At 44.9% G+C, this 24,575-nt stretch overlaps 1 protein-coding gene across 2 annotated transcripts in view; it reads left to right on the top strand.

Annotated features, from left to right (window-relative positions):
- Positions 1-22,605, top strand: part of BARX2 (BARX homeobox 2) — a 55,287-nt gene extending 32,682 nt beyond the window's left edge. For both annotated transcript variants that reach the window (XM_090123415.1, XM_031599624.2), the window contains exons 2-4: positions 18,415-18,709; positions 21,495-21,579; positions 22,310-22,605. In XM_090123415.1, coding sequence (XP_089979541.1) covers positions 18,415-18,709; positions 21,495-21,579; positions 22,310-22,561 — 632 coding nt within the window. In that variant the 3' untranslated portion in view covers positions 22,562-22,605. The remainder of the gene's footprint in view (positions 1-18,414; positions 18,710-21,494; positions 21,580-22,309) is intronic.
- Positions 22,606-24,575: the final 1,970 nt, after the last annotated feature.

The raw sequence follows: 24,575 nt of genomic DNA, 5'->3' as shown, positions 1-24,575 counted from the left end.
CTTCATTTAAAGGATTATTTTGCGTATTTTGTGTGTGGGGGGAAAGTAAGACCTTGTTTTCTGTTTGTACACTCAGGGTTTTAATGGATGTAACACAGAATTGCTCTAAACTCGAAGTTTTATTTTCCAGTTCTTCTGGTTTTTAATATCTGTATATTTTTTAATGTTGGGGTAAAAGTGGGAATTGCTGATCACAAGGATTTTTCAGCTGCCATTATCTGGACGTATTTGAGTTCTTTCAGTGCTTTGGACTAAATGAAGTGGCACAGTGAACACGGTGGGAAATCATTGCTGAAGCAGCAAAGTGTGAGCTTTGGCATTCCTGATTTCTGATCAGTCTTGGCAACCTGGTGAGGAATTCATAGTGGGAAAGTAGATTTACTGCGTCCTAAAACAGCTCAGTTGCTGTACAAGTGACCTCACAACAGTGAGAAATTCTGTTCAGCCTGGCCTTGATATGGCCGAGGGTTGGATTTGCTCTGAGACATTGCGTAGAACTGGGGTGGAAGCTGCCTTCTCTTGGTGAAACACTTTGCTGACCCTTTTTTTCTTTAGATTGAACGGATATTGTTACGGAGCTCCTGGGGGAGAGCTGGGAAAGGAGAAGGGATCGGTGCAGAATGCGTCTGAGTGCGGGGAAAAATGAGATGCCAGCCACTCTGAGCGCGTTGCATGAAACACAGCAGCTGGATTCATCATTTGTAGCAATACAAAGCAGCGGGTGGACCTTATGCCAGGCCAGCTCACACCTGAGCAAGCCAAACTTTGGGTTGCCGCATCCCATCCGGGTCCCAACTGTTGGAATGGGTTCTGTATTGTGCTGCGTGCCCTGAGAGCTTTCTGACCTGAACATCCCGTGTGTGTGCCCGTGATGGCAGGAGCTGGGCTGTGAGGGAGATCCATGTCCCCATAGGCTTTGCTGGGGAGGCAGGATGCACACGGTGCTGTGGCGACCCAAAGCACGGAGCTGCCAGCATCTGTGTGCATCCAGTGCTGCTGCAGTGCTGGTGGTTTGGGAGTTTTTTCTGGGTTTTACGTGGGAAAAAAAAAAAAAAAGAAAGAAAGAAAGAAAGAAAGAAAAAAATTCTCTGCATTGTTGGTTTCAGTTTACAAAGATCAGTGTAATTCTGTAGTTTAATAGCAAAATGAAAAAGAAAATGCTGAGAAGTATCAAGTGTTGCTTCGGTAGCTGCCTCTAATCCGGGATTAGGTGAGCTGATGAGTGCTCTCAATAATTCAAAGTAATTCACAGGCAGCACTGCAGCATCCAAATCCTATAGGCTCGGTCTGCCCACCGCCGTGTCTCAGCGCACTGCAAACCCAGCAGAGCTCAGACGTTGCTGTCTGTTCATGCAGGAGAGCCTCACTGCTCCCCAAAGGCCCGAGGTCAGTGCTGGTATCCTCAGCACAAAGTGTCCTCCTCAGTCCTATGGTGCTGGTATGGGGAGAGGGTCCGGCTGTAGTGGTTGCAGCCTGGGCACAGCAGTTTGTTTTAACAAGTCCAGCGTTCTGCAGGATGTCCGAAATGGTTTTTATTTCGTTTTATTTTTAATGTGTTGTGACAACTTTAGCAAAAAAATATAACTCAGAAATGCAAAAAAAAAAAAAAAAGAAAAGAAAAAGAAAAGCAGCATATAAGAGGCCTAATAATATCCGTGTGTTTGGAGATGAGTCTGTCAATCCTCTCAGTCGGATTTTATCCAACATTAGAGGTGGCATTTCAGAAGCAAAGCCAGATCAGAGCCAGGATCTGAAAACAGATCTCTCTCAGATCGAGCACAGCAATCTGGCCCTGACACTGAGATATTTAAGAATCTGCCATCAGAGCTGAATGTGGCTGTCTGCCTCTCAGTGCTGTTAATCACGGATAAAAGAAATCAACCACAGGCAAAACGACATGGAACAAAAGAGCAAATGGCAGCAGTAAAGCCAGCAGAGAGGCAGCAGTGCTGTGGCTGTGGTTGAGTACAAATCAGCGCTGTAGATGAGCTCTGGTATAGATGGCATTAATGAACGTGGGACTTTTCTAGGAAAACCAATCCCTGCACTTTATTTTCTGAAGCCTCACAGTCACACTGGGAGCAGTTCAGGTCCATCCTTGTGCTGTTCTGGGTTAAGCTCTGGTGTCCGTGCTGAGCTCTGACTGCAGCTCTGCCCGCAGAGCCCTTTGGTGCAGCACAGGGCTGCGGCTCCAGCATTGCCATGGTTTATTATTCCTGCAATTCTTCTTCAAATTGCTGGTGTTAAATGTGGGAAATTAAGACTCAGACTGTGGGATAAAGATCTCACCAGCGGTACCCAATGGGCAGAGAAAAGGTGGAATCTTTCTTGGGGAAATTGTGGATAAAACAGGTGAGGTTGTATGGAGTCATCTCACCGTGTGCTGGGCAGCAGGGCAGGAGCTCAGGAGCCTTTTTTCCCTTCTGTTCACCTGGGCTGATAATTGCATTAAGGCAGAAGAAGGGACGTTTGGTTGGTTTGTGGACGGAAGAGAAGTAACCGTAAGTCGCTTTTTTCAAGTGAAAGTCAAACAAAATGTTGTAGAATTTATTTTGACAAGCTTGGTGTTAAAAACTGGAGGGGGAAGAAAACAGATTGGAGACAGGAAAAAATACTGAAAGCATTCTTTCTGAAGGCTGACATGAAACTTTCTTACGTCTTCCTTTTTTTTTTAAATATGAGATGTTCGGCAAAGCAATGAATTGCTTTCTATATCGCAAGATTTTCTTTAATTTTCTTTTTTCTTTTTTTTTTTTTTTAACTTCTGGTGAGAGGAAGGTAGGACTGAACATTTTCAGCCTGCCCTGTGTAAGCAGGGCTGGACTGCAGAAGGCAGAACGCGTAAACATGAGGTCCATTTGCTTGGATATAACCATTCCTCAGAGAGCTCAGGAGCAGGGCTGTGGTCTCAGGTGTATTTGTGTAGGTGAAGAGCACATCCCTAGGAGAGCTGGGTCAGAAGAACGGGGCGATGGGAGCTGACAGGCACCTTTACTCAGCGCTATGACATACAGAGTGAGTGCTCCTGCAGTTGGGCACAGCAACGTCCACCCCACCGATTGGGACCGTGTCCCATTTGCATTGCTCTCATGTTGTGTTGTGTTGTGTTGTGTTGTGTTGTGTTGTGTTGTGTTGCATTGCGAAGAGCTCCCATGCAATGTTGCTCCCAGCAGCCTTCACATGGGTGAGATAAATGGGAGCGTTTGGGAGTAGGCTGAGCAATGACTTGTGAGGTCAGTACAAATATTACCACCCAGGGGATATCTGGAACTGCATTTCTCAGCCCTGGTTAATCTGTTATTGCTCCTTTTCTAGCACACTGGGAGAAAACAGCAGAGAAGCCTCTAGCCCTTGCTGAGTGATGTGTAATTCCCAAAGCCATTTTCTAATGACGTCTGTAAAAATATATATAGGTTTGGTGTTAGGGGCTGGCTAACACAGTAAACACTCAGTATTTTCCATCTTCCTTTCACATAACTTCACGTTTTGAGTGATTCTTGGCTTCTTTTCTCTCATTTCTCTTGGCCACAGGACAGTTCAGAAGAGCACCGCGTTACCGCTTGTAGATATTTCACACCGGTGTTCAGATCAGGGCTGGGACCCATTTCAGTAACTAAAAGAGTGGTGAAGAGTGGGCTCTCCCAAAATACCCCCTCCAACCTCCCCAACCTGGGCTGGTGTTCAAACCTCCTCCAGCTGCAGTTGTCACAGCCACAGCGTTAATGCGCGTCGCTCCGTAAGTGGGGATGGCTTTTTCTGAAGGAAGGACGAACAGCTTCCCAGGACTTTTTGTAAAGCAAAATTAAAATCCCCATTAAAAATGTGATGGTAGGAAATTTGCAGATTTGTCCTGTGAAATTCAAGCAACAGTCTCACCACGACCTTAAGGTTTGGATTTGCACGCTCAGGTCTTGCTTTGTGAGTTCTGAAACTCACCGTTCGTGTGGTCGCTTGGCTGATTTCTGCAGGAAGGATTGGAATTAGAAGAGTGTGCGTGTGCCCTGTAACTCCTATAACCCTGCTGTTCATTCTGTGCATTTTTTAAAGTGCAACTCATCTTTAAGCATTTGCTCACCATTTGCCTTTGGATATTTTTCCTAGCGATGACCTTAAAAGCTACACGATAGTTATTGGTTAATTCTTGCTGATTGCCCTTTTTTGTTTTTTTTTTAACTGGGATTTCACCAGTTGGAAGTTGGATTTCATCCGAATGAGGCTTTAACAGACACTTCTAGAACAAGAGCAGGGCTCTGTCACTTGGAGGGCACAGGTGCCTGCACACCTACATGGCAAACCAGCGCGCTGTTGTGTAAGCACCCAAAGGTCAAAGCCTTAATAAAAACATCTCCTCTTTTACAAGGCAGAAATGCATGTGGTGTGTTTGTGGTTGCCTAAACAGGGTGTTCTGTGACAGATTAACCTGAAGCCAAATGAGCAGTGGTGGTGCATTCTTGTGGGAAGCTCTTGCGTACAGAGCGCATCGCCAGCACATCATTGCGTTGTGCGTGCATAGGAAGGCCTGGTGCTCTGACTTGCTTTTATTCCTGTGGCTGAAAGAGGAGAAATATGAAAAATTCTCCCAAAATAGAAAGTGAGTAATGTTGATGCAACACAATGGGTGAGAAGCCTGAAGCAAATGTTTTCTTTTTGTTGTTTTTTTGGCTACGAAATGTTTGCATGAGTTGGTGCATATATTTGGTTTCACCCTTCTGTCTGTTTTGCTCAAAACCTTTTCTTGACAGCTATGCCAACAGTTCATTCTGTTCCTTTGGTGACTAAATAGTGGGGGAGCTGATGTTGGAGGGTTTCTGTAACAGCAGAGGACAATGCTGTGCAGTTTGGACCTGCCCTTCCATGTGCTTCCCATAAGCAAATTGTTTCTAGGTTGCTCGATGGTACTGAGATCCTCCATTGAGGGACAGAAAGGCTTGCCAGAAGTTGGTAGGGTTGGTTTAACCTCGTTGCAATAAATTACAGAGCAATCATAAATGATGAGAAGGAGTTTGATGAAGTGGGTGAGGAACAATTGATGGGTTATTTTAGTTAAAATGACTTCGAGCCCAATCCAACTCCCACTGATGTCAATTAAATCGTCGTTGGATCAGGGCCCAAGTGAGTCAAATTCAATTATGCCTGAACTGTAAATATTTAAAAGCACATTATAACAAAGTAGTTTAACGCTTAAATTTCGTGAATGGTTTTGTTTTAATGCAATCCCACAGCGATAGCTCTTTATTTGTACAGCTCTGAAGAAACCCTTTTTTTGACTGCGATGAGAGATGTCACCGCAGTTGGTTCTGCAAACATATTTCTGTCCTTTGGAGACTTATGTGAGAAGAGACAGCAAAGATGATAGAAAAGAAATAGTAAGGATTGTGGTGCTTTTTATTCCTAATTGAATTTGGAGAGCTTCTTTGTGCATGTATCAGCTCTTAAGCTGCTGAAATGTGTGCACAATCCAATCTCCAAACTGAAATGGTTATGGAGATTCATCTCTGTCTCAGCAGAACAAAGCACAGCATCCAAAATCTTATTTTGAAAGTGAACATAAATAAGAAGACAGATTTATAAATACATTCAAGTTGAACAACACACGGTGCTGTTTGCAGAAAATGAGAGAGATATTTTAAATCGTGGCTCACAAGCCTGTGCTAAGAGAATTACTGTATTTCTTATGAATTTGGGATTGATCATTTAGGACTGACCCTTCTCATTCTGTCCTCATATTTCCCTCTAGCTCCCTTCCAGCCCAACGAGGCCTTTCCCCCCATTGGGGCAGCTCAATGGCAGCTAAGTGCCATCTCTGGAGGTTTCTCACAAGCTTTGAACATTGCAAACTGTGTGTCCAGCAGGGAATAGCTGCTAGGTGGGGTCATTGCTGGCTGTCTCAGGGAACTAAATCTGTCCCTGCAGCAAATGATCTCCCAGTCAGTGCCAGGCGCTGAAAGGGCTTTGCAGGAGTTGGAGTTGGTCTGTTCTGTTTTCTGCCATCGTTGCACAGCTGTGTTTAAAATGAAAGACAGAGCCTGATCCTTGTTTAAACAAGGAGCGTTGCTCTGGCTCTGTGAAAGTCTTTGGTGGATGGAAATGCTGGGTGCAACGAAAGGACAGAAAATGGGACGTGGCTGTGGGATGCCTCCACCATCATCCATCGCACTGGTAAGTGCTGGGCTGCCACGGTCCCTATTCCCAGCAAAGATAATGGCAGACCTCGGGGTGTCTGGGTGGGGTCAGCAGGGTGGGATTTCCCACCCGCCTGCACTGTGCAGCCCCCATGGCTTTTTCTGGTGTGGGGCAGGGAAGTGCATCCATGAGCGTGTTGTGGGCAGGGCTGCTGGGAGCAGAGCTTCTGCGCGTCCTTCTGCCTCTCCCCACGCCTTCTCCCAGCCTTTCCCTCCCCAGAAACACATCTGAAGACACGAGCAGATGATGCCAAGGGAATGGATCCTGCAGCCATGAAATAGACCAATTCAATAGTGTTAGCATGAGAAAAAAATGGAATAAAACTGCCATTAATGCTGAGATTTTATGGCACGTTTCATTTAAAGAAAAAATAATGCCTGTTTTCTTTCCCACGAGTAAATGAAGACACAGCTACGAAAGCAGTGCAGAAGACTTGAGAGCTGCAGTCAAATCTCTGTGGCTTTGTGGTGTTTGGGGGAGAAGGCAACGATTCTCCTTTTGACTTTGTCACTGCCTGGTGATCCATGCCTTATTTTCTCCCTTTTTAATATCAGCACGATGAGACATGTCACAACTTGTAAAAATGCATTAAAATCAGTTGACAGCTATTTAAAAACTGAGCATTACCTTGATGTATTCACAGATATCAGCTGCATTTGACTCATATTAACTCAGCTGTGATCTTAACCTCATCTTCTGCAGAAAAGAAAAGGAAAAAGTGATGCTTTTATCTGCTGATTGCATTTCTCTGCCTCTGAGTATATACCTGCAAAATAAAAATGGTGCTTTGCTGTAGTAAACTACAGGACACCAAAAGCACTGCCATTCAGCACAGTGCATTGACAGGGACTTTGGTTGAAGAAAAACATTTCCTGGAGAGGAATTATCTTGAGAAAACTCTGATATTCTTAACAAGCAGAGCTGGTGCTGAGTTTCTGAGTAGCTCTGCAATGTTTGCTGATGATTTACCAGGATGTAACTCAATTGCTCTGAAACAAGTCGTCCCTACAAGGTATCCTCTGAATAATTCCTACTAATGAGGGAGACTGCAATGGAATAGCTGCTATTGCCTGTTGCTGCTTAGTTAATTAATTGGGAAAAAAAAAAAAAAAAAAAAAAAAAAAAAAAAAAAAACCAACAAAAACATCCAGAGGAAACTGTTTGTTCCCAGCACCTGGCCTTAAAATGTATTCTTTTAATTTGTTCTCTCAAAATGTTTGTTTTCCCCAAAGCCAGAAATAAGTTTTTTCCCTCCTGTAGTTGCTGCCAGCATTGGAAATGATTGCCTAGCTGTTGACAAAATTTAGGTGTGTGAAAGGTAATTACTTTGGCTAAACCGGAGAGAAAATCCAAAGCTTCGTGGGTTCCCTCCGTCATTCAGGTGTCTCACTTTTTACAGCCATCAGGAAACATTTCAAACTCTAACGTCCAAACGTTGCCTTTCTCAGTGCCTCCCCATTTCCCCGCTGTCCCCACATGTTATTTACTCCTTGAAGTCAGGAGAAGGTTTGGGCGTGTAGGAAAAGAAAAGGAATTGCATCAGACTGCAAATGTGTGACCGTTTTCTGCTGAGCATTCATTTATCTGGCAGCTCGGGACACGTCGCTGCTGTGAGCAGGGACACCTGAATGGGGCTGGATTTTGCAAAGCCGTGGGGCAGCCAAATTGCTCCATGGCTTGGCTACCTGCACCCAGCTCCATCCCATACTCACAATGGGAGGCTAAAGACCTATCTTTCCCATTAGTAACATGGAAACAGTGGCTTGTTACACACTTTTGCAAAGTGTTGTAAAAGCTTTTGCTAAGAAGCCCAAGGGAAGTCCAAAGTAATATGTAGCCAGTGGGGATTGCAACATTGACTTGCACTTAATTGTGCTCTTCGTGAGGCTTAACCATGCACAGAAAATCTCTATTTCTTTCCCCTTCAGAGAGAAGTCTGTTGGATGGAAGAGGCTTCCTTACAAATCATATTGAGACGTTAAGTCAAAGTTGCTTGTATTACTTTGTAGGGATTTCAGTCATTCTTAGCAATTTGCATCTATCCTTTCACCTTCTCTTATACATTCTTTTTTTTCGTTCTGTCCATGTCATGCAGTGTTTTCTGACATGCTCTTTCATTCTATCCCTTTTTCTCTCCTCAAACTCATTCTTTCTGGCTCCCCTCCGCACAGACTGCATCTGATGTTTGAGTTCAAGTCGAACTTTTGAACCCATGACGTCAAGTTGGTTTGGAATTAGGCAAAACCAGTTTGCCCATCCCTTGTTGTAAAAGGGTTAATCCTCTAAACTATTGAGAGACAAGGGCAGGGAATTATGAAAGGAGCCCCTGTTTTATAAGCATTTGTATTGCCAGTGCTTGAATACCTATAATAAGTAGGTTGCTTCTGTGATTAATGACTGCGTTTTACATGCTGACGACGGATGATATGTCTTATTGTAAAAGCCATTATTTTTTATTTGGTCTCTTTACCAAAGCAGTGCTGGAAATGAGATGTTAACGTGTTGGTGGGAGTATGTTTTCTTCTCAACAACTTAATGAAAAGTGACCCCCACGGAGTTAAAAATAAATGATAAGATGTGCTTTTCCTTCCTCCTCTCTGTAACGCGTGGAAGAGGCAGGAGGCGGATGTTCAAGCAAAGCGTTGTTTCAATGCAGGACTTTTTATTTTCAGCAGAGATTTTTTTGTTTCCTGAAGGCTGGAATGGGGTAGGAATGTGCTGTGAGACTGAAGCTTTATGAATTTAGAAGGGTCTTAAAGTCAGTCTTGCTTTGTTTTACTGACTCATAGCTTAGTGAGAACACTGACAGCGTGAAGTCTCTTATGCTGTATGCAGAGAGAGCATGGGAATAATAAATCTGTGATGTTTTACCCCAGCAGTGCCACATAAAGGAACCTGGCAATGCTGGTGTTTGAGAATCATCAGACATATTCCCCTCAGACCTCTTTCCTTCGGCTGTCTCTGTATTGGCAGCCATAGCTGAGCTTTGCTTGAATATCTTTCCTGATATTCTTAGAAGTCTTAGATCTTTGAAACTAAAAAATATTAATTTGATTTTAAAAAATGGTGCTTTGTGTGTGCTTGTTATTGGAGGAGTTCCCATGGAAACACTGCTGCTTGCACAACAACGGGATGCACGCATTGCTTCACTATTAACATATATATTAATGGCACATTAAGGAGTTTCGTAATTGTATGACACAAAAGAGTGCTCATGCAATCTATTAATGGGAAATATGTTTAGCTAGGTGTGAGATAATAACACCTCTGCCTCCCCTTTGTGGCTTCCGTTTGAGTGCTTTCCAGACCATACAACAGCTTTGTGTGGTAGATGTTATCATCCTCATTTTGCATGTGGGGAAAACAGAAGTCCGGTGAGGGCTGGGGATCTGCTGGAGATGGAGCATCAAAGCTGTGCCAGGGCTGGGAATGCTGCGCCAGAGCCCTCTTCCCCTTCATACATATCTCAGTGATCAAAATTTGATTCTTCTGGTCCTGGATGAGTCAAGTGAGATTAAGGAGAGACGGTGGGAATGAGACAATCTCCCATTATCCTGGAGCTGATGCTAATACTGGCGCGGATCGTACGCCCACATGTGTGGAGGGAAGAAAGCACTGCATTGTCTTTGTGTATTGACTTCTCTGATTGGTATTTAAATGAGGTTATCACAGACTGTGGAACACGGCAATGCTGCATTCCATAGGAAAATCAGAGGTAAACAGATGTGCTGATGAAAACCAGAGATGGGCGATAACCGGAGCTTGGACTCAAACCCCTCCATATTGAGGGTGAGGGAGGGTCTCCTATCCACATCTCTGGTCTGGAGGTGTGTCTGTAGTTCTGGATTGGAGATGTCTGAAATGGATGTCCTGAGGTTTCTGTCTGTAATAGTATTAAAGCTAGCAGAATTGGAGCACCGGTAGAAACCTAATTTGAACTCTTATGATTAATTCGGGCCAATCTCCACCCTAAGTCTAATCTATATCTGTCTGGAGATATAAAACAGTGTCTCCTTGGCTGACTTCCTATCAGAACAGAAAAAAAACCAGCACAATGGTGTCTGGCATGAGTGAGGGAGCGTGTTCTCTGGAGACCAGAACTTTGGAGAGCTCACCAACTGGAATTTCTGGCTCATCCATCTAACAGTGCTGTGCATAGGCTGCCTGGTAGCTGAGAGGAGACCTTGTCATCGCTTTTCTGACATGTCAATGGTTGCATGCAGCCCAAGTGCTTTGCAACTCTAAGGCCAACATTTTTCTCATGGAACTTCTTACTCTGGGTGCATCCATTTTGCCCATCCTCGAGACATTTTGTTGCTTGCTTTTTTGAGATGAGATGAATGGAAAGAGGAGCTATACCTGTTTGTGCTTCAGCTGGAAAGAAAACAAAGAAAAACTGAAGTGAATGGGCTGAGTCTTAACAAATCTCAGTCTGGTATCAGTGTTGGGAGCTATTCCTATGTCTGAGCTGTGGGGCTGGTGTAGACTTATTGGTTAGCCCCCATTTCCCCTCTCCAGACCAACTCCATGGCTGCCTCTCTGGCTCTCCCGATGTTTTCATCCACAGGCTGTACTTCGAGGTGAAAATACATGTGTAATGCTGCAGCCTGACAGCTCTTTCCATGATGTCTGTAGCAGTGAATGCAGTTTTCCTTGTCCTCACTGACTCCTGGACCACAGGGCAGGCTGATTAAGTCCAGATGTTGAATTGAGTGCAGTATCAGGCTGCCTGGAGACCAGGGATAACCAGTGAGAGTGTCCTGAGTCCATTTTGGACCATCCCAGCTGCAGGCAGAGGTGGTGATTAAGCCATACATCTGAAGGTTCTTGCAGTGACTTCATATAACGTAGACAGTCCTGCAGAAGTTGAGGGAGCTGCTTTGGGAGCTGGAAGTTCAGCCATACTTTTTCTCCCATCCAAAAAGTGAAAGCTGAGCTCTCCTTGATTCATTCTGTCTGGTAAGGTTCCGTCCATGAGGCAACCTGGGTATGCTGCTGTTTGAATTGGAGGGAATAAAATAAGCAATGTTATGCAGCAGAGCTGTGGCAAAGTCTTTGTCAGCTTCTTCAACCCAAAAAATCAGATTCAGATGAAATCCTTATTCCGAGGTGCTCTCTTGAAAATGATACTGGGATGAACATTATGTTTAGCTTTATTCCATCAATGTTTCTCCTTTCAACTAGCCACCAGCGTGGGGTGAAATTGCTGAACTGGCAGACACAAAGGATAGACAGGTTGAATGCAGCTTGCTCATGTATCTTTCCAGTCTATCTAAACTGTATTGTTAGTGCAGCTGTTCAGCCAAATCGTCCACAGGGTTTATTTTTGTGTGTAGAGGAAACAGAGATGAGTTTTCTCTCCGTGAGGGCAGATGGAAGATCAAAGAATTGTGTACACAGCTCCAGTGAGACCAGCCTCTCTGCTAAATGTGTCCTGATGGGAGCAAGATTATTAATAGTGAGCCTTGAGATAAGCCAAGATTCTAAGAGGCCAAGGCTCTGCCACAGTGTGACAGGTGTCTTTCAGGTTAGCAGGTTATTTGCTGAAGTCCTCCTTTGGCTTTGGTGTGGAGGAATCGAGGAGGGAGTCTGCTTTTGAAAGACTGATCTGCTGTTCTCCTGAGAAGAATAATGCATTTTCCAAAAGATCAAGTGTGCAAAATTTAAGCAGTTTGGTGTTTAGAAGCAATTGAACTCTCCCCATTCCCACGTGTCACTCAGCAGAATGTTTTCAAGGCTCGGAGCAGGAAGAGGTGGTGATATTCATGGCAAGGTTTTTGCTGGAGCTCGCACAAGGGTGGGCTTGAGAAATCTGAAGAGTGCTTTTGTGTGCAGGGCTAGTCTGCTGTCCAAGGCTAGTGTTTGCTTATGGATATTGTGATAATAATTAACAGAGCAGGAAGTAAAGGGCTGATTGATTTATACGTGCACGGCATTATGCATTTAAACTTGGACAGAAACTCTGAAATCTGGAGAGGAGGCAGATTTATTTATCAAACGTGCAAGAAAGTAAGAATGGTCATAATGTGTCAGACCAAAACCTTTCCAGACTAATATCTTGGACAGCATCCAGCGAGAGGTACTTAGGGAGTAGTATAAGGAGCAGAACATGACTTACCCTTCCATTAAACTGCACCCTCTCACTCTGATTATCTGTTTCTAGACTTAAATCCAAGTGTTGCTCCTCGACCGGTGACACCATCTGTACAGAGTTTGGGATTTGGCCTCCTGCAGTTCTCCCCAGTGTCCTGAGCTGTCTGGTCTTCTGGCTGCTATCAATAAAGAGAAATAAGTTGCAGCTCCAATTCGGACACCCAGAAAGCTGGTTTGCCTTGTTGCAGTGCTTCTCCTCCATCCCTGAGACCAGAGTCTGCCTGTAAATCCATTTCTCCTTGCTATTTGATTCTGTAATCTTTTGGCTACGTTGCTTTCTAAATTCGGGTCCAGTGAGTGATGAGCTCTGGAGTTCAGTCTTATCATCCGTAATGGAGGAAACACTTGGCTGAAGTGTTTGACATGACTTAGTTCAAAAGCAAGAGCTTCAAATTGATGTTGGCTTAATGGAGCCAAAGTGTCCCTCGATACAGATATGGTAAATGAGCTGGTGGCTTGTATCCCAGTACCTCTCCTGCATCATCTGAGCTCTGTGGTTTATAGGGACGTGCTTGTGTTTATTTCTCTGGAACTAATGTGGCCTGGTCTTAAAACTCCCTCAGAGTCCCAACAGTCAGGGTCTGGAATGGAGATTCCCATCCAAACCCACCCATTGCTTGGAGCCGTTTCCAGTTGTGATGGCCTTGGGCCCATCCATTTTAAAAGGAGAAGGGAGGATTGATCTGCCTGTGTTCAGAGCAACCCCTTTCCTACACGGTAGGACTTAAAGGGTCATCAGCTAAAGATGTGGAATTGCACACACTCAGACAAAGAGTGGGACCTCTCTGAGCTGTGCTCGGTTTCCTGAAGAGGTGGATATGAGTCAAGGGGGAATTCATTCCAAAAGGCAGGCTGCCCTGTGAGTGCGTGAGGCAGGATAATTCAAAATAGAAAAGTGGTGCTTGTTTTTCTGATTCATCTTCCACCAATTATGCCAGAGCGCTTTTACATTTGCTACAGAGGATTTCTTGAGCACTGGCCAAAGAGATTCTTTAAATGCTTCGTATGAAAAAATAGATAATAATGACCCTCTATTATTTACAAATTTTCCTCTTCAGTGTGGATCTGACAGGGTCCTGGTCCTTACAGCAGGCAGTGGGACGAGTCCTAACTCAGGGAAGCTCTTGGGTTCATCATGTCCTTATAAGCAATTCCTTTCTGTGTGCAAGGTGCCGTAAAGTCATACAGGAGCACAATGCAAATATCAAATGTCATTATTAAGTAAAGATTAATTATCTTTCTGGTTAGGTTTTTTTTTGTTTTTTGTTTTTTTTTAATTTTTTTGTGAAGGCCTCCAGCATGCATGCCTCAGACGCACTCAGACTTATTAATTACTGTTATTATGTAAAAGTGATACTGAAACATTATGTTGATAAATTGCTAATGGAGACAGGTATGAAACGGAAACCTGGATCTCACAGCTCCAAGTGCTCAGCTAATTTCCCTTGTGGTTTTGGAACTAAATGACTGAATTGAACCACAGACCCAAGTGCCCACGGCTGGGGAAGTGCAGCTGCAGATCTGTCCACCTCTGCTCTCTGCTGGGTACCTCCATAGTGAGAGGTGCCTTGGGGAAAAGCCCTTCCCAGCTACAGCATGTTTTATTCGGTATTACAATGGGTGATGTTCACAGACATCAGGGTTTTTGTTTGCAACACACTTAGATGAAAACACAACCCCTTAAAAATGTGGTTGAACAGGGAAGTGACTTTAGCTAATGTGTCAGGGAAGGCAAAATAAAATGCCTGGGTGAGCTTTCATCTTGTCTTAGCTCATCACGGAAGGTTTCGGTTCTTACAGAATCGTTCTTTAACTGGAGAACCCTACAAAGGATCGTTTTTGCTTCACTAGAATTAGCTGCACTAATTTTTGTTTGTTTTCCTCTTGTGGACTCATACAGGTGGAGTTCTGGCTCCATGGAAGCTGATGGCTGCTTTGCCATGGATATCAGTTGGGTCTGCATTTCTCCCTGAGGGAGGGAAGCCATTGGCTGCCCAGTCTTCCTGCTGTGTAGCTGAGTTGCATTTAGCTTTGGCAAGACTTGTGGTCCTGGTCAGGTTAGTAAGGTTTATTGAATGGGACTGGAAATAGAATTTCGTGTGAGCTGTGCCTGCAGCCTCTGATTCTTTCCTCCAGGGAACTTTGCTGAATGCTCTATTGGAGCACCACCAGTCTTTGTGCTCCAGTGCTGCACTTAGCTTTCCCTGCAGCCTCTATGGCACCATTCCCATGGAAATGTTAGCTCTGTGCACTTCAGCTGAGCTTTGGAGCTGTTTTTGGAAGCTTTCTGAATGTCCCAGAGGTGCCCTTCAGGAGAGCATGCAAGTGGGGGCAGCATCTCTGAAAGACCATCTGTGGCAATGTTTTAAAGGCCACCCCACACAAAAACACCAACTCAGGTCTTGGAATCTGTCAAGCTGTTGATGCCGTATGCTCAGTTTAATTAGCCCACCTCTTTCCAGGCCATAATTAGCTCAGGTGCAGTCTCATCATGTCACGGTTGTGCTGCTTCCCATTCTAGAAACAGCCACAGCACCAAACTGCATGGCATGAACACCACCCAGGTCATCTCTGAACTTGAGATTTGAGCATCAGTTAATGATGGCACACCAGTGAGGAGGTGTTTTTCTCTTCTTCATTGCTCTTCTCTTTTCATTTGTCTTTACTTCCCAGGGACTTGTATGGTGCTTGGTGGACCACAGCGCTGATCTCAGGAAGAACCTGATGAATCCTGCTTTCTTGCAGTTAATATTCATAATGCAGAGCTTCAGGAGAATGTTAAAAGTAGAACAGTGAACGTATGATGATTGAACTTATTCTGAACACTACTCTGCTTCTTTTGCCTCCATTGCTTTGATCAGGGCTTGCTTCTTCCTTTCAATGGGCTGCCCAGCCCTCCAGCAAAAGGGAACTTTCTGAACAAACCCAACTCCTCCTTGGTAGCCTTTTGTTTTGACACTCAGAAGAAGGCAGATTTATAGACTTTCCTAAGTCGTAAGTTCATTTTCTTTTTATTTACCTTTCACTGCAGCCCATTCGGAGTGAGATCTCATTCTGCCTCCGAGCAGGGCTGACCTGCCAAGAGGAGATGATCCATAAATCTTCCCTTCCTTTTTCTTTCTTTCCAAAACAGAATTAGCTGAGTTTGCCTGGGAGGAAAACTGTTCTGCCATTGCCGGCAGTCAAACAGTGCAATTAATTAGTGCTTTCCCTTTTCTCTTCCCTCTAGTCTCTGTCTGATGGGGTTGAAAGTAAGCCAGGGAGGAGGGGGAAGGGACAAAAGAATGGAAAACGTTTTGTTTGATGTATTTATATTTAATTAAAGCCTTTGCTATGTGATACAGCTCAGTGGTGATGTCCCTTTTGCATCATGTCTAGTGGCCACAAGTTTAATTGATGAATCAGCAGAGGAGCTGGAAGTCAGGACTTTCTCGTAGAAAACCACATTTTAAGAGGTCATCCTCCTTATGACCTCCTGAATCTGTGGCAGCTTCACCATTGGGTTGTGCTGCCTTCTCGTATCTCAGCTGGGAACATCAGAACAGTTGCTGTGCTGCTTGGGTAGGGAACAAATTCCTCATTTTGGGCTGCTGTTTGGGTTTCAAGTACAAAAGGATAATGGGTCAGAAGTGGAAAAGGTGTTTGTAGAATGAAAATGGAAAGTATGCATTCAGCTGAAACTGTTCTGCAGGGCAGGTTTGAAAAGGAAGATGCTCCATCTCTGCTCCTTCCCATTTTGGAAGACAGAGCATGTCACGGCAGTGCTGAGCAGACGAGAGCTGCTTGCCAGCATTCAATTTGCTGAAGATTAGGAAATTATTCCATTCTTACAATACTGTGGCAGTCCAGAAATATCGCTGAACTCTGGGGGATGTGAAATGGAGATCTAGCCTCAGATTTTGTTGTGTTTGGAAGCCAAAGCTTTATCAGAGTAAGAACTGTACAGATGGTTTAAGCCATATTAATAGTGTACCTTGACCCAATGGACTGGCTTAGCATCAACCACCTTTGAACTCCAGAATAACTATGTCCAGAACAAGACTGAACTTGCTCATTTTCTTTGTGATCCAGAAGCAATGCAGAGATGTGCTATTTCTGCTTCTTGTCCTCACTGCAGGGAGAGGAGGCTGCTAAAACATTGCCCCTTTCTGACCTCCAGCTTTCTCCATAGAAAGCCTTGAATCCCAGGTTTTTCTCCTACTGCTGTCCTTGCTCTGTCCTATCCATCCTGTGCCCTTATCACACCAAGGACAGAAAGCTGAGAAGCCTTCTACATGGCCAGACTGCACTTCAGCTGATGCTTCCATTATTTACAATCATTCCTAAAAGCACTCTCATGACTGTTGGGGTCGAGCCATAAGCAAAGGCTTCTCTTATGATCACACGTGATAAATAGACAGAAAGCTCTTGGTGTCAGCAGCCTCACCAATCTGTTTACCACTTGGAGCTCGCAGCAGCTTAGCAGTTGCAAACCACCACTTGTCCAGAAGTAGAAGAGCAGTTTCAGAAGTGCTGTAAGTAAATAAGAGTTCTGACGTGGGCACCAAAAATAAGCACGCGCTGAGCTTTTGGCCAGGTCGCAGTTGCTGACTGCTGAGCAGTTAGGAAAAAGTATCCCCTCCTTCAGGTGCTCAACAACCCCAGGGTCATCTGCTTCTCTCATAGCTAGCACTGCTTTGCCCTGCAAAAATAGCCAAGGTTGGAACCAGCACCGCCTGGCCCCTAAGGGACACAAGAAGGTTAAGTCCAGTCCTTTGTGGCACGTAAACTGGAGCTGAGGTTGACCCTTTTAGGTCACTTTAGCTGAAACATGGGAGGAAATCCGTAGCTGGCTGGTGTCGATGGGTGCAGAAATACCACTGAGGGCAGAACTGGTACTGCGAGGCACAGGAGGCTTTCTCAACCCTGATTTATGCTCTTAGAGCTGCCATTGAGGTGGTAAATCAAGGCAGAGTGTTTGCCAGGTTGCTTGGTGATAGTAGAACTGCACAGGCATTGGTTGAAAGAAACCCACAGAAAGAAAATGCAGATACACTTTCCATAAGCAGTTGTTGGCTCAGCAATTCTGGTCTCCTGCCTTGGGTACTTTCTGGATGGTTTAAGTGAAATAGTGAAATAGTTTAAATGTAATGGAAGTGGAAATATTTTGCTTCTTTTTTCTTTTTTTTTTCTCGGTGTTGCAAAGATGTGGAGGAGAAAAGCAAGGCTCAAACTATTCCTGGCAAAATTTTCCAAACTTGCTTTGCAAGTGGCTGGATTTTGGATGTGAGAGAAGCAGATGTGGGGAGAAGTGCCAGCCAACAAGACACATGGCTCTGATCTGCTCCTGCATGGCATTTTACCTGGGATCTGAGTTGTGATCCCACAGCATTCATGCTGGGGAATATAGGTCAGCAGCAGGCCAGGCTGGCAACACCTTTCTCCTGCTGGTGAAGAGTTACCTGCTAAAATAGACTCACTGAGGCCTATAGATTATTATGTTCGTTAGTGGTGATTCATACTCAGAGTTTCATAATCAGGCCTGCTGGTGTAATACGTTCCTTTCCACAGTACCATTTATCTTAAAGATCTCAGAATACTTTATGTACATTAAGCTTTAATCCGTGTTTTACCACCAGCGAGGCAGGTAAGGAGGATTGTTTCCATTTTGCAAATGAGGAAAACTGAGGTACAGGGTGAGAAAGTGACTTGCCCAAGATTCTGGAGGTTGTTTGTGGAGTTGTGTGCAGTGGCCATCTTTGAATGAGTGTACATTTCCCATGCGTGGCCCCAGACACCTACAAGGGATATTTACTTTCCTGGGGTTAAGGCTGAGCAGAAATCCATCTATAGTTGTGAGGTTTGAAGGGAATTAGAAATTCCTGCAGCGTCTGGGGATGTTTAAATTTGCCATCCCCAACTGAAGTGCTGGGGCAGAACTGCTAGTTTGCTTTTAGGGCTGGTATCAGCCAGTTGGTATAAGACGTAGAATTAAGAGGTAGTGAAGAAACACAGTTTGGAAGAGAAATCTCTCAACAGCTCTCATTTTCCATCCATATTACCACTGAACTGACCTTTGTCTGCTTTCTTCCCTGCCAGGGTCCCCTTCTCTGAGGGCATATCCTCTCATCTCCGTTATCACCAGGCAGCCCTCCGTTGTCCCTCACCTCGTTCCGGCTGCCACCAGCTCCCATGTGCTGCCAGCCCAGACCTCAGCGACTGCGAGCTCAGAGACGCCAGCCAGCGAGACCCACGGCAGCAGCGAGTCGGAGGCAGAGCAGCCCACACCTCGGTTAAAAAAGCCACGCAGGAGTCGGACCATCTTCACAGAGCTCCAGCTGATGGGCTTGGAGAAGAAATTCCAGAAGCAGAAGTATTTGTCTACACCCGACAGGTAGGAATCCGCTGGGCTGGGGAGGGGGATCCAAGCAGCCCATCGCAGCTCGGGCTCTCTACTATCTACCACCAACTACAGTCGTTTTGCTGTGCAGAATGCACTTGTCTTCATCTGCTTTATCTGAGCAGTCCATTCAAATGCTCGTTGCTCCCTTTTCTTCATTCTGGCAGGCACTGATCTGAAAGACAGATCACACCTTGTGCACATCTGTAGCTCCCTTCTGTCCCTCCTCCCTTCTGTCCCTCCTCAACGTGGGGACAGCCAGACATGGCTGAAACTATCTGCAGGCCTGAGCGTGGCTATAAATATTGCTTAGAAAGGAGCAGGAAAATACTGTTTCCTAAACTAGGAGAAGGACAGGGAGCAAAAGGGTTGAAGCAGGCCTGCTCAGCTGTCCCCATACTGAGTGCTCCCTGGCTGCAATGTGCTGCTTTCTAGCTTCACGGCAATGCCTCTGCTGTTGGCCGAGGACATGGGCAGATGACCTGATTAAATTTCAACGCTTACTTCTCTTGGGATCAAAGATGACACGAATAGGCTGTATCAATGGAAATGTCACATGGTGATAGATGTGCCTGCTAGCAGGCATCCCAGCTCAGAGATGTGCAAGAAGCTGAGCAAAGGCTCTTTCTTCTTTCCTGTTCTTGCTCCAAACCCTTGGGAAAAGATGCAGCCTGGTTTCCTGCTGGGATGCTGAGGTGGATGGCTCTGTCTCCGTGGCAGCTGGGAGGTTGGCTGTAGCTTCAGCTTGCTGCTGAACTAGCTCTCATCTGGCAAACATGGCTAGCAATTCAGTGAGCAGTTAGTGGTCTATCCATCAGGGAGAGAGCCTGGGATGCATAGATGTGAAGGCTGCCTTGCCCCATCTTGAATTCTCAGGGACTGCTTGGTACCAAATAGACAAACTAAAATTAGGAGAGGTTTTGTTCATTTTAAAGGCTTTGAATTCTACTCTGCAAATTTAAATTACAGGCAAAAGCCTCATCCAATTCCCATTCAGTCTGTAAACCTAGGGAGGGTTGGAAAGGTTCACCAGACCTTGAACTCCACGGATGGCAGAATCCCAATATTTAAAATGGTTTTGAAGTCAGCACACTCCACTTGTACTGCCTGTCACCAAAGCCAAGGATCACAGCTAGACCGAATTTCATGAGCAGGTCTGAATGTCTCATACAGCTTTAGATCCTAATGCTCCTGTAGTGACTCCTCCCAGCGTCACATAAGCAGATTGTTGACACCATTGATGAAGCACTCAGGGCTGGTAAATTAATTTAGTAGTATGACTGTTCCTTGGCTTTGTCTGTGTTAGAGCCTGGTGAGCGATTCCTGTCCCTGCACCACTTCCCCTGTTTGTTTCCTTGGGTTTCCAGGCAATGCTGACTACAGTAATGTGTGTGGCAAGAGATGGCAACTGGCTGCAGGTAATCAGAGTGTGATAACATGCATTATGGCAAGTTAGCCAAGCAGTGTTTCTCTCTCTGAACTCATGGCTGGAAACGTGATGGTGAAGCAATGGATTGTGATCTGTGTTCAGTCCTGTAGCTTTTGGCTTAGGCACAAGATTGTGCTGGTTAGAGGGCAAATGGAGCACCTGGTTTGTTCGTAGTAAAGGAGAGAGCAGTGTGATGCGATAATGCCTCTGCCACATTCTCAGACAACACTGATAGTATTTTTAAGTCAATGGGATATCACACTGTATAGAAGCGTAGGCAGCAGGGAATCTAAAGTGGGGAAAAGCGTGAAGCCAGGAGTGTGTATGTGAGCACAGAGCTGGTGTGGGGTGCGTAGGTGTTTGTAAATACACGAGTGAGCCTGACTGCCCGAGGAGCCTAGCTGAAACAGAAATGCTATTGTGAACAACTTGGCCTTGACAAGTGTGCTTTCTCCCGTGCAGAAATAGGGAAATATTCTGTCAGAAAGCTCATACAGTCCAGAACACCTCGGAATGTGGCTCTGGGTTTGGGCTGTCCCACCTGTGGGATTTGCGTGACTCTGTGGGGCACCTGCCTGGCGTTGCTGAGGATTTCCAACTCTGCCTCTTGTGCAACTCCATTACAACACTGCCAGATGCATGGTACCATCACCTGTGGGGAAGGATAAAGAGCTAGCCTGAGCTGCATTTGCTTCATATCCTGAGTTTTAATATAGAAATAATGAATGGTTTCAGATGAACTAGCACAGGTTGGAGAAATGCGGAGGATGAATCAGGATTATGGGCTGTCTGCCACACATACCCTTAAGCTAAACACGCAAATAATAAATTCGTTTATAAGCTTAAATTGCCTATAATAGCACAATGCATAAGAAATTAATAGATTTAGATGTACTACTGCTCTTTGAGAAATGAAAAAGTATCATTATCCTCATTATGTAGGTAGTGAAGATGAAATATGATACAAAAAGCAACGCTTTCACAGGCAGACTGATGCCAGGTGTCTTGCTTCTTGCGTGGTTGCTTCAGACAGCATGGACCTATTTTTCAGGAATGCTGTGTACCAGCAGCTCCCTGCCTCCTGCACAAATGTGGAGCATCAGCAGTCAGCATACAGCAGTCCTGTGTTTGAAAAAGAGCAAGCAAACCTCCGAAGCTTTTAGACTTGGCCATTTGTCCATCAACACCTTAACCATTCTTTCTTCTCCCGTAACAGCAACTATCTTTACACCCCGAGAGAAGCAAAGCGATCCTTTCTGGCAGTCCTGCTGCTGTGTGGTTGGCTGCCATTGGCATCTGGGTGCTCCTGGTCCTCTGTCAGCCCCTTGCAGTGTCTGTCTTCTCTTCCAGGCTCGACTTAGCGCAGTCGCTGGGGTTGACCCAGCTCCAGGTGAAGACGTGGTACCAGAACCGCAGGATGAAGTGGAAGAAAATGGTAAGGGGTTTGGTACCGTTTCTCTTAGTCTTTGCAAACTGCTTTTGAAAGAATGGATTCTGAAGCTGAGCGTAGCGTCAGTGATTTGTGTCTATTTATAGTAAATCTCGTTTTCTTCTTGCTGAATTCGCCCATAATTTTCTTAGAAATGTGCTTTTTTTATCTATAAAAAGCTCACGTTGGAGTGTGAGTGGTAGGCTGGAGGTACAACAAGCAGTAGGAAGAATGTGGAGCTGAGGGATGAAAGAAACTAGAACAGAGGGAAGAATCAAACTATGTACCTCTGCATTTTTGGCATTATAATATTAAATGCTAATTTAGAAGCCAAAGTGGAACTGGCAAGAGAACAGACAGTCAGAAGCAATCCTGGCTAAAGTTTGAGTGTTCTTACTTGGGCTTTAAATAGATCAAATGCTCATGAAAGGGTCTGAATTGTGCATAAAATCTTTATGTAATGTTGAGGACTGCGTGATCAGATCGCTTCTGGGGCTGCTGTAGAAACTGGCTCGGATGGCTCCATCTGGATTCCGAGTGTCCTTGCTGGTATTTTTTGCATTTAGTTTTAGTTGTATGAGAAAATGATTGAACTCACTGTGTGAATGCAGGGAATTTCTCTGAAGCTGAACGGTGTCCGCAGGTCACGTCTGAAGTCACATTTCATCCTCTCTCTAAAGGAAGCCTCACAGCAGTGAAGTTCAGGTGGATCTGACTGTTAATCTCTTTGCTCCAGGTGTTGAAAGGTGGGCAGGAAGCTCCAACGAAGCCCAAGGGCCGTCCAAAGAAAAACTCCATTCCCACCTCAGAGGAAATTGAAGCAGAAGAGAAAATGAACAGCCAGGCTCAGAGTCAGGAGGCGGAGGGATCTCAAGCCCCCGAGGAGCCTAAAGTGACAGAGGAGAAACCAGAAGTCTCTTTGGAGACAGAAAAGTCTCCAGACCATATACCAGAGCCCTCCTCAGAGGAGGCTACGCCATTAAGTTAAAGGGAAAAAGAGAAGGGAGAGGGAAAAAAAGAAAAAGCAAAGAGAGAAACCAAAACCAAATATATATGTGTGTATATATATATTTAAATATGTATGTAATTGTTGGTGTGTACATATATATATAAATATATATATATATATATATATATATATGTAGACCTTGTGTATAAGTTGAAAGATTGGTCACTTTGTGCCTTTGGGAATCAGCCATCATGGGCCACGGTGGAACAAAGATGTCCAGTGTGAGCAGTGGCACATGTAAGCCTTCCCACAGAGAACGATGGAGGCCTGGATGTATTTCCAGAGAAAACCATGTCCAGAAAGTCCAGACAGCTCCTGGCAAATAAAGGAGAAGGCCAGGGCTCCTTTCCTGCAGAGGGAGGCAGATGTGAGGTGGTACAGCTGTGTTGGAGGGTTCCGTGTGTTCGCTTGGCTTTATCCTTGCCTTTAAAAGTAGTGCAAATGGACTTGGCCTGGTCTTGGATCAGGGACAGCAAAGAAATGGGGAGCTCTGACAGCACCATTTCGACTTGTAACCAGCACTTATTTCTGTTAGGGATGGGCCCAACAGAAACATTTTGGGGGAAGAGTTCGGACACATGGGTTTGCTTTGGCCCAGTATAGAGACCAAAGCTTCTGAAGAGAGACTCATACCCAGGTCAGCACTCAGATTTCGTGTCTCGTGGTTATTTGGGTGCCTTGTCTGTGAATTTGCAGTGATCCAGGATAAAACATCGAAGGAGTTGAGGGTTTGGATTTGAGTCTGCTCCAAAAGCTTTGGAATGCTTGGATCTGGGATTTTTGCTTTGGGCCCACTTCTAATTTTTCTAGGGTTTTTAAAGAACATTTAAACGTTTCCAGGGTTTGGGGAGAAGGATGGATTTAAGAAGTTGCTGCAGAAAGTTCGCGTTTGTTTAAGATGTGTGCCAAGAATAGACGTGCATCGTGTTTCCTAAAGTCTTGTTAAGGGTGCATTTTGCCCAAAGGCTGCAAGAGATGTATTAAGATAACCTTTATTTTTTAATTAAAACTGAAATATATAAACAAACCAGTTGTTGTTGTTTCTCTTTCAGAATGCTAGGCAGACTTTTCTGGGTTAGGTCATTCGTTCTAACAAACCCTGGAGAACATGGGAGTCATCCAGCTTGCTGTAACCCTCCTGGGCAGGAGGCACTGTGCATGCTTCTTGCAGCACCTTGCTGAGGTAGGTGAGGATGCTGCCCATGTCACCTTGTCACTGGGTGCAGGGCAATGTCTCAGGGTGTTCTTGCTGGTTTGTCACTTCCCCTGCTGCACATCGAGCTAATAAAATAGCATCTCTGACCCTGCCCTTTTTTGGGGGGAAGTGGGGAATAATAATTCACACACACAGTTCTCACTTGACTTATCCAAGGAGTGTTATATGAGGAGAAAGGATTTCTTTTTTTTCCCCATTTCTTGCTCAGTGATGTTTGGAAGGATCTTAGTCCACCTCAGCATCAGCTCTGCATCTTCACAGACATTTGCAGCAGTACTCCATGCATAGCAAAGCTCCACTGACTTCAAACAAGAGCATTGCTGCACGCACTGTGCAGTGCTGACTTAAAACATTGCAGCCAGCTTTGAAAAGGCTTCTGCAGATTTGAGTGCATCTGAAGAAAAAAGGAGAAAACATCCACCAGAGTTGAGCAGTGCTCTTTTGTAAGAAACATAGAAAATCTCAGGCATGTTACACCATTTAACATTTGTACCTGGAGGTAGAAATGGGACCAAAGAGCTCCCACTTACCTGCTGTGTTGGAAACGTGGGCTGGGAGCTACAAAGAGTTTCCTCTGCCATTAAAACACGTGGAGATCAGTTTTTGAAGCATTGTTCTTTAACAGAGCCCTAACAAATTCGTGACAGGCCCAAAGAGAGGCAGGGATGGCAGAGCAGAATTTTGGCTCTTGTTGGACGGAGTCACAATGCTGAGTGTTGTTGCAGATTCTTTATCTGTGGAAGTCTTTTTTAAAGTAAAACAACTTTAGTTCAACCG

Source organism: Phasianus colchicus, chromosome 23, assembly GCF_987193195.1.
Source record: "Phasianus colchicus chromosome 23, bPhaCol1.hap1.1, whole genome shotgun sequence".
NCBI lineage: Eukaryota > Metazoa > Chordata > Aves > Galliformes > Phasianidae > Phasianus > Phasianus colchicus.
Note: the sequence above shows the minus strand (reverse complement) of the source record. Positions and strands in the feature narration are given on the sequence as shown.